General features: G+C 41.9%; 1 protein-coding gene across 3 annotated transcripts; it reads left to right on the top strand.

The window, feature by feature from the left end:
- Positions 1-462: 462 nt before the first annotated feature.
- On the top strand, positions 463-9,105 carry LOC119284678 (putative disease resistance protein RGA3). Of its 3 annotated transcripts, XM_037563828.1 has the most exons (11): positions 463-706; positions 785-934; positions 1,021-1,215; positions 1,394-1,522; positions 1,629-1,890; positions 1,996-2,221; positions 2,318-2,471; positions 3,507-3,692; positions 4,466-5,587; positions 6,025-8,049; positions 8,298-8,806. In XM_037563828.1, the coding sequence occupies exons 4-11, from the start codon at positions 1,418-1,420 to the stop codon at positions 8,667-8,669; spliced, it is 4,452 nt and encodes a 1,483-aa protein (XP_037419725.1). In that variant the 5' UTR covers positions 463-706; positions 785-934; positions 1,021-1,215; positions 1,394-1,417; the 3' UTR covers positions 8,670-8,806. The 3 variants fall into 3 exon arrangements, with proteins under 3 accessions (XP_037419725.1, XP_037419723.1, XP_037419726.1); XM_037563826.1 differs by lacking the exon at positions 785-934 and having other exon boundaries at positions 8,298-9,105; XM_037563829.1 differs by lacking the exons at positions 463-706; positions 785-934; positions 1,021-1,215; positions 1,394-1,522 and having other exon boundaries at positions 1,642-1,733; positions 1,838-1,890.
- Positions 9,106-10,119: the final 1,014 nt, after the last annotated feature.

The raw sequence follows: 10,119 nt of genomic DNA, 5'->3' as shown, positions 1-10,119 counted from the left end.
CTTGGCGCGACGCCGGCGCAGGAGGCGGCGTACCTCGAGCAGTGGTGGCAACGGGCGCTCGTGGAGCAGCGCACCGGCGGCGACCAGTTCTATGTACATACGTTGTGGTGGTGAGTAACATGCAGCAGCAGCTAATCACCCTTTCCAACGCCTCTGTTACCGTGGTAATCGCACACCCTTGGTTTGAAACTTCAAGTCCAAACTGTATGTGGGGAATAGTTTGGATCGGTTTGGCTTGAAAATACGGACAGTTTGGATTATAGCATTTGCAATTTGATCTGGACTGGTCTGGCTGTTGGACTTATACCTGTATGGATTAGGCTGGGTTTAATCTGGATTACAAACTATTTCCAGGTTTAGCTGGATATATGTGAAGTTTTGTGAAGCTAGAAGGAACGCGAGCACGCCCTTAAAGCAGACTCGTGATGTGCTTTGTGAGACAAGGAGAAGACGTGACGATACGTTGGCCCACGCCTCCCGTCAATCAATCATGAAGAAAAAGGAAAAGAAAAAGAAAAGAACCACCCATCCAGCAGCAGTAGAGAGGCAGTAGCTGAGGAGGGAAGAGTGATTGTGGTGGAGGCCGCGTCGGGCGCGGGGGGAAGGGGAAGAAGGCGAGGGCAAAGCGCGTCTCAAGGCGCTGGGGACGCCGCGGCTGGGCATCTGCTGCTGTATAGAGCTCCATCGATCCCCACTCACGCAGCAGGTTAGCGATTTCTTTATGCCCCCTCTCATTTCTGGTCTCCTCAGTCCTAAATGCAACTTTTGTGTCGTGGCGAAACAGCACTTCCAAATCTCCATTAGCTTTTGAAATCCATACTAGAAGATAGACATATAGACCTGCTGCTGCTGCTACATCAGAATCGCCGCTGCCTGCCTTCTTTGGGTTTCATGTCGTTTTGATTTAGGACATTTATCCAAGGAGACATGATATGTAAGGCAATTTTCTTTAGAAGCAAGTTTCTATGGCAATCCCGTACAATATAAGAGTAGATAAGAACTGGATTTTGCATTGTACAGGCTAGCTCAGGGAGTTCAGATCCATATACAGGAGGCCCTAAGCAGGAAGCCTACTAGATCTACTGCTATCCAGCCCCAGTTGTGAGACCCTCACCTAGCTCGTCGCGGGCGGCTAGCCTAGCCCTGCCGGAGGGGAGAGGGGAGGAGCCGGTGTGGAAGGACTTGGATGGCGATGGTTCCTGGTTGAGGTTTCAGGTTGGTTCCCCCACTAATTGATATTACATATGCCACCGATGGTCAGATAATGCAAGGACCATGCCATGTTAAACTATTTCTTCTCACAATGATTTTGCCTTCTTTTCCATCGTTAGATTTTTTTTTCTTGTATTTAAACATACATTTTTTTTTACACTTTCCTTTTGTATATCTACAGAAGGTCCAAGCTAGCTGATATAACATGACTGCAGAAAAGCGTATACCATTACATATCTTACGTGAGATTACAAATGGATTCTCAGAGCACTCAAGGATTGGAAGGGGCGGGTATGGAGATGTTTACAAGGTAGACCTTATTACTTGGCATTTTTTCTTTCAATCAATATACTAGAACTAACATCAAATGAACCAGTTATAAACAAATAATTGTGTACAATGCTTATGTCAAGCAGGGAGTTTACAGTGGGAGAGAGATTGCTGTGAAGTTGCTTCATGTTGATACGGTGCTAGGACATGATGACAGACAATATATCAATGAAGTTGGTAACCTTTTGAAGGTTAAGCATCCAAATATTGTACAGTTACTTGGTTATTGTTATGAAATACAGAATGAACTAATTGAACACAATGGTGCAAATCATTTTACCCGACACGTATATAGAGTCCTCTGCTTCGAGTACTTGCAGGGTGGAAGCCTAGACAAGCATCTTCGTGGTATGATGGAACTTAACTTCAATACGTTCATGTTCTTTTGTGTTTAAGCAAAACCAAATTCTTAAATTCTCTTCTGTATAATGTTCTCTTTATCAACTTGTGTAGAAGAATCTTTTGCACCTGATTGGAGCACGCGTTACAAGATTATAAAGGGGATTTGTGAAGGATTAAATTTCCTTCACAGCTGTGAACCACCAATCTTTCATCTTGACCTGAAGCCTGCCAATATATTACTAGACAGTTCCATGGCGCCTAAACTGGCGGATTTTGGTTTGTCAAGGCTCTTCGGTGGATCACACACTCATGTCACAAACAGAGTTGTAGGAACCGAGTAAGTGCCTCACGGAATTCCTCATTTTCCAGTCTTCTCCCTTTTGTGATCAAATAAACAATATTTATGCTGACCGTGTCATTTGATATCATGCAGGGCGTATATGCCACCAGAATTCATAAAAGACGCCTATATCTCCCATAAGAATGATGTCTTCAGTTTAGGTCTTGTGATGATAGAGATAATTAAAGGGTCTTCAGGTTACTCCGGTTATATAGAAACAGACGAAGTCGGGCAATTTACGCAAAAGGTAAAACATTTTGGGTCAGTTTGACACTAATTCATATAACAAAGCACCACATGGATATTTTTGATGTCTGTACTTTATGCATTATGGTCGTCCAAGTAAGGAGTTGATAGCTTAGTTGAGCTATAATTTTTTAAAACCTAATATACAAGCTTCTTTCCTTTTGTATTTCGGAAAGAAAAAAAAGTGAGCTCCACCAGTCCAATAACTACCAGCATTGGATATCCACTATATGTATAAGGAACCTACATGGCACTGTTAGTCATCAACATAAACAACCAGTAGTCAAATTATTCATGTAATTAATCTGCTTGCCAGAAGAAAAATCTAGAGTATGATTAATTTTGTATACTACTCGTGAAGTGCCAAAAATGCATATGTGGAGATTCTAAAAATGGAAAGAAATGTGCACGTAGAACCTTGCTTCATGAGAGAGGTGATAAGCACATATACATATAGTACATCTCTTTTATTTCAAGTTCCTTTTGATTGCGAAGAGCGTTTCCATCTGCATTTTGGAGCAAGTACATGGTAAAAAAAATACTTTGCTCTCCTAATTAGACATCTTATATTATCTATCTAGGTTAGTTATCTGGGAAGTGGTATGTGACACCTTTGAACAAGAATATGGTGTATATATCAGAGCACCTACACAGCCGGATTAGCCATGTGGTGGCCTTTGCTTCAACCTTTTGAGTTTTATTTAGGGCTTGTTGAGCTGCGCGCTCAGCAGAACCCCCTTTGAACCTGCGTGTTTGTGCTACCTTTATGTATGTGTGTGTGTGTCGTGAACCTTTGTGGGATGTTGTGGCTCGGTGGTTTGCTTTATATATAAAGCGGGGCGAAAGCCTTTTTGGGTATATATCAGAGCACATGCCACACCTTTTGACTTAGAATGTACATATACAGAAAAACTTCTCTCCTGCATACAATGTATTGACCATGAAATTTGTGTGTCAAGAATACTTTTGAACAAGTATCGTATATCGTACTTCCATATTTTTCATCCCAAATTATCTCTCTATTCCTGTTTCATAGGTGCTTGGCAATTGGAAGAATAGGATAAAGGCTACTTCGGAGTACCCATTAGAGGAATCACATCAAGTGCAGATATGCATTGACACAGCAATGCGTTGTGTTGAACCTGACAGAAACAATCGACCTAATATAGCAGAAGTTCTGGATATTCTGAGCAAGACAGAAACTCATATTCCCAAGAGACAGGTATGATCTGCGTACTTAACGCAAACACAATGAAAGCAAGAGAGCATCTAATTTCCGATTGGCAGAAAACAGTTGTTTGTGTACATGGACATGGACTAGCTAGCAGTTGTAGATTTTGCAGCTCCATTTCCCAGTCATTTTGTTTTCCCGATCCAAGGGAGAAAACCAACAGCGGCTCCCTCACTGGACGCTGCTGGAGGCTGCAGCAGTGGCTTCTGGAGACAGTGGTGGGAGAGAGGAGATGCAGAGAGGTGTTGCTCAGTGGCTGGCGCAGTAGAGTGGTGGAGGAGAAACGAGCTAGTGGAGGAGATGAGTGTCTTCGGGGCGCCGCCGGAGGGGAAGAGGTGGTGGTGGAGAGCACTGGCCGCATGATGCTGCTCTGTAAGCATCAACCTAGCGTTAGAATCATGGCACACACATTGTTTCCGCTTCAATCATGTCATCACGTCACCCTCTTTCAGGACTATGGCCTTGTTCGTGTAACGGTATCGTCTTAGTGAAGGTGGTGTGTTCATATGTTTGTTGTTTCAATGTGTTGGATTTTGCCATTCTAGTATATATGTTGAACTTTTATTCCAACATCTGGTATTACATCTTTTTCCTCGGCCGGTTTGCACGTTTTGTGAAGAGCAATCTAACTGAAAGATCAGTCAATAACTTAGCTTAAACACATGTAGCTTAATCATCCCAGAGAATTTACGAGACTGTGAGTTCATGATCATGATAATTCTATTGGTCTTCTCCATGTACTTACACATAAAAACTGGTTGCAGATGGCAGATGTGTTCCCGTGTCCAACAATTGGTCTCAAGAGTGAGTCTAATATGTTGGAGATGATGGTAGCTGAACTAAACAATAATGAACACAAACATTGCAATTTGATGCCAACAGATAACTCTAACCGTACTGTGCAGCAACTTGCTGACAGGGAAACATCATCAGATGTGGAACAAGTAATCATCGGAAGGACCAAGGAAAAACAGAAAATATTGTCTATTTTATCCGAGAGCATCACAGAAGAAATGGTCATCCTTCCAATATATGGCATTGGAGGCATTGGCAAGACAACCTTGGCACAATTGGTATTCAATGACCCAAAGTTCCAAGACTACACTCGGGTGTGGGTATATGTTTCCCAGGAATTCAACTTGAACAAGATTGGCAACTCCATAATAACACAGTTAACAGACAAGATCAGCAATATACCTACCAAACAGATGCTTCATAAACGCCTCAAAGAGCTATTTGATGGTAAGAGCATCCTTATTGTTTTAGATGACCTGTGGGAGGAGAACCCAAAAGAGTTAGATAAAATGAAGGTTATGCTAGGGCTTGGCCTAGGAAGCAAGGTGATTATAGTAACTACACGTGATGGAGGTCTAGCAAGGAAATTTTGTAGTCCTGCAGTTGCACCATACAAGTTGGAGACTTTGACCGTTAATGAGTGTTGGACTATAATAAAACAAAAAGCTGACTTTGAAGACCGAATCGACCAAGAACAATTGGAGCATATAGGAAGGGAGATTGCGACCAAGTGTGGAGGAGTGGCCTTAGCGGCCCAATCACTTGGATACATGTTGAACGGCATGAGGTCAGATGAATGGGAGTCGGTGAGAGACAGTCATATTTGGAATCTTTCTACTTCTGTGGGCCATGAAGTGCTTGCGTCCTTACAGCTGAGCTACAGCCACATGTCTGCTTGGTTGAAGTTGTGCTATTCCTATTGTGCAATCTTTCGAAAAGGTCAGACAATAGCCAAGTATGATCTAATTCACCAATGGATTGCTCTTGGATTCATTGAGCAATCTAGGATATTTGATTCTATGCAGCTCTGCGAAAATTATGTCACTCAACTTTTGGGGATGTCCTTCCTTCAATATTCAAAGATACCTTGGGTGAGTTACAACATAATTTTACTCTTACTTTCAACCTTAGATATTCCAGCTCACATAGTGTATGTTTTCACGATGACTCCTGGAGCAGAAGCATTATAGTGCACATGCTCATGTTGCAATTATTTTTTTTCACATTTTATTGGAAAGTTAAGAAATGTGTATGTTGTACAAATGTACGGTGTTATGCTCACTAACAAAAAAACGTGAATGAGTATAGATTCATGGATTGTACGAAGTTAAATTTGTGCACACATCATTTCTCCATTTTGGCCAAATTTTGTCGGTTACGGGTAACAAATATGAATAGTTTAAAATATTTGTAATAGTGGTCATACCCTAATACAATACACAATAAGTGTGTGCCAAATATATATTTGCACTCTGAAACTCCCTCGGATAACGAAGGCACACATCATTTCACATTTTTTTTGCTGCAGGGTTATACACAAGAAGACAAATATATTACATTCTTCACGATGCATGACCTAGTGCATGATCTCGCAAGAGAGATTTTGGCCCATCAACTTAACACTGAGGGAAACAATTGCCGCTATGCATTGCTCACAGATTGTACCAAGTCATTGCAGCTGTCTGTGGCTTTTCCTGCAAATATATATTCGCTGCACTTTAGGGGCTGTTACGGACAAGAACTTTGTGATGGTGCATTCTCGTCAGCTAAGTGCCTCCGTGTTTTGGATTTAAGTGAATGCTTAATTAAGAAGTTACCTGACTGTATTGGTCAACTGAAGCAGTTGAGATTTCTTCGTGCTCCAGGAATCCGATATGAAATGGTTCCCAGTTGTATTACTGAGCTCTCACAGTTAAATTACCTGAACCTTGGTGATTCTGATAAAATCTCAGCACTGCCGGAGGCCATTGGTGATATGACGCATCTTGATTTATCAGGTTGTGTTGAAATACGTGAACTTTCAATTTCAATATCATTCGCAGAGCTCAAGCAGCTGGTTCATCTGGATTTATCACGCAGCAGTGTGTCTGCAGCAGAAGCTTTGGGTGGCTGTACCAAACTTCAATATCTGAATTTATCAGGTAACAAGGAACATATCGGAAGGCTGTCAAAGGCCATTAGCAATCTAATCAAACTCAGGTATTTAAATCTATCGGGGTGCATGAATGCCATGGCGCCGGCATCAGAAAACGAAATTGTCAGATTGCTTGACTCTGTCTGTACTCTTTCTAATCTAGAGCATCTGGACTTGTCTAAGAATAAAGCCTATTCCATCAGTATACCAGAAAGTATTGGCAACCTCATGAAGCTTCATACATTGTACCTCTTAGACTGCACCAGATTGAAGCTTCCTGCTGATCTTGTGGTGCATGCTTCAAGTGATAAATTTAGCAGCAATATCAGCCTGCTTTGTCTTGAAGTGCTGACGATATATATACTCGAAAATGTGAAGTCTGCAGAAGAGGCACGATGTATAAAACGGACAATGCTTCGATGCCTTAAGGCACCTGCCTTTGTGTCTATGACATGTGGGCCCAACAGGTGGCTGGCCCACATGTCAATGACCCAAAGGCAGGTGCAGATACAAAAAATTATAGAGCTAAGATTTGAATGGACTGTCGTGGGTGGGAGGTCTGTGGATGACAAGGAGGTATTGGAAAAACTAGTGCCACCAACCAGTGTGCAGAGATTGTATATAAGTGGTTATAGCAGTGTCAGCGTTCCTAATTGGCTTATGGGTATCAGGCAGCATCTCCCTAATCTTTCTCAGTTATATTTCTGTGATTTTCCTAACTGCAATAACCTACCATCACTTGGTCAACTACCATACCTACGAGAGCTAGGTCTGTGCCGCATGGAGAGCTTGGAAGAGTGGAACACGGCATATACCAGTGGCGAGCCTAAGCTTGGGGCATTGACCATAGATCAATGTGCCAAGCTGAGGATAAAACCATGTGCACCAAGAGCTACGGTTTTGTGGATAATAGATTCTGATAATGTGCTATCATCATGGGAAGAGAATTTGTCACACGGTGGTGCTTCCTCTTCTCCAATAACAAAACTGATTGTCAAAAACAGCAAGGTGCCCTTGCATCAGTGGAGGTTGCTTCACCAACTCCCTGCCCTCCGTGATTTAACTATCACCGGTTGCAGTGATCTGACCACCTCACCTAAGATCATCCAACAGTTCTCCTCGCTTGTATCATTGTCCTTCGACCAGGCAGAATTGCCGAGTTGGTTGGCCAAGGTGACATCTCTGCAGATCCTAAGGCTGTCTGTGTGCAGAAGCATGACGTCACTACCGCAGTGGTTAGGAAAACTTGCCTCTCTCAAGGAATTGCAGATCATGCGCTGTGAGGGGATCAGGTCTTTGCCTGACAGCATACAACAACTGACTAAGCTTGAACAGCTAACCATCCGTGGCTGCCCTACACTAGTGAAATGGTGTGAATCAGACTCAGAGGAGAAGATGAAGCTTGCTCACATCAGAGGGGTATGTGTGCTCGCCAAGCTAACTGTTGTATTGCTTTTACTTTTCTGCATAATCATGACAAGTGTCGAATTAAGTGTCTTTTTTTATTTCTATTTGATGCCTCATATGTCTAGATTACTACAGATTAAAAATATGTGACAACTGAACTAATTATGCATCTAAGAAGAACGGAATTATGGTTTTAATTGTGCTATACCATGGCCAGCTGTACATGCTCTGTTGTCTGATTATACTGTTCTGTTATTCAGATCGTCCCAAGATCATTGATGGCACAGGAAGAGGACACAACAAAGGCCATTCTAGCAGCTCCCATTCATGGTACTACTGTGATGGATGAGGCGGATCCGGATGTGCTGTATAGTGCTGTGATGAACATGCCCGGCTTTGCTGAGGAATATTTATTAGTTGCTCTGTCTCAGCTGATGGACAACACTGCCCAGGGCTCCGCATATATGGCCATGAGCGAGGAGGACCGGGTATCATGGCTCATTAACTTCTTGAAAAAATACTACTCCCCCCGGCCCCATTTAATTGACGCGACCCGCAAGCTAAGTGGTAAAGCACACGAAGTATATAGGTCGGGACAGTTAATTAGAGCCAGAGGGAGTACTAAGTTTTAACTGTTGCTGGTTGGCGGTAATTATTTTGCAGCATTATGTGACTGTAAACATACTGTATGTTTTTTTGCTGTCATAAGTGAAGATAGACGAGATTTACAGACTGCAAGTTTCAGTGCAACACCTACTGTTTTGTTGCAGCATCGTTTTGTGAAAATTGAGAAGATAAATCTCAATTGTTTATCCAGTTCTCTATCCCACTCCCTTACTGTCGTTAACAAAGAGGAGAAATGGGTGCAGATGATGTGCAGTTAGCAGAAAAATGGAATATACTGCATTTTGTAGCTAATGTGGTGATCCTGAATCTTACTGGATTTATCCCGTTTCACAAGTGATGGTATGGCAAACTGTGATGTGAGTATATACATTTTGTAGTAGATACTCTGTACTGCATTTCTTGTTGGATTGGCTCATGCATAAATGTCTAGATTTCCATGTACTTTGTGTTTTAAATTTTTTTTGTTGTGTTCAACTTTACCTTGTTATAAATGTCTAGGTTTAGGTGAGCGAAAGGAAGCTCACATCAGTATGCCCAGGGCTCTGCATATATGGCCATGACTGAGGAGGACCGAGTATCATGGCTCGTGAACTACCTGAAAAGATACTAGTAAGTTTGAACTGTTGCTGGCTGGGGGTAATTAGTTTATAGGATGATGTGACTGGAAGCAAACTTTTTTTTTTTTGCTGTTACTCCCTCCGTTCCTAAATATTTGTCTTTCTAGAGATTTCAACAAGTGACTACATACGGAGCAAAATGAGTGAATCTACACTCTAAAATATGTCTATATACATCCGTATGTGGTAGTCTATTTGAAATCTTTAAAAAGACAAATATTTAGGAACGGAGGGAGTATAAGTGAAGATAGATGAGATTTACGGACTGCAAGTGTCAGTGCAATACCTACTATTTTGTTGTAGCGTTGTTTTATGAAAATTGAGATAATAAATCTCAGTTGTTTATTCAGTCCTCTATCCCACAAAGAGGAGAAATGGGTGCAGATGATTTGCAGTTAGCAGGAAGATGGAATATATTTGTAGCTAATGTGGTGATGCTGAATCTTATCGGATTTATTCAGTTTCACAAGTGATGGTGTAGCAAACTGTGATGTGAATATGTACATTTTGCAGAAGTTACTTTGTACGGCATTTCTTGTTGGATTGGCTCATGCATAAATGTTAAGATTTCCAACTCTACTTTGCCTTGTAACATTTTTGTTGTTGTGTTCCAACTCTACCTTGTTAGTTAGAAAAGAAAAATCAGAGTAGCAGTCAGACTAATTTCCATGAACTATGGATTACTTGGTAGATCACTGCAACCGCAAAAGCCCTTTCCAAAAGGACTTTAGGCGTCAGTACTTGCTAGTGCATAGAACTCCACATAGCACACCCAAAATAACACAACAAAGGGGCACCACGGCGCTTGAACTGCAGTAGCGAGCCGAGATTCAATCAT

This window comes from Triticum dicoccoides, chromosome 4A (genome assembly GCF_002162155.2).
Source record: "Triticum dicoccoides isolate Atlit2015 ecotype Zavitan chromosome 4A, WEW_v2.0, whole genome shotgun sequence".
Lineage (NCBI taxonomy): Eukaryota > Viridiplantae > Streptophyta > Magnoliopsida > Poales > Poaceae > Triticum > Triticum dicoccoides.
This window is presented reverse-complemented; position numbering and strand designations above follow the sequence as displayed.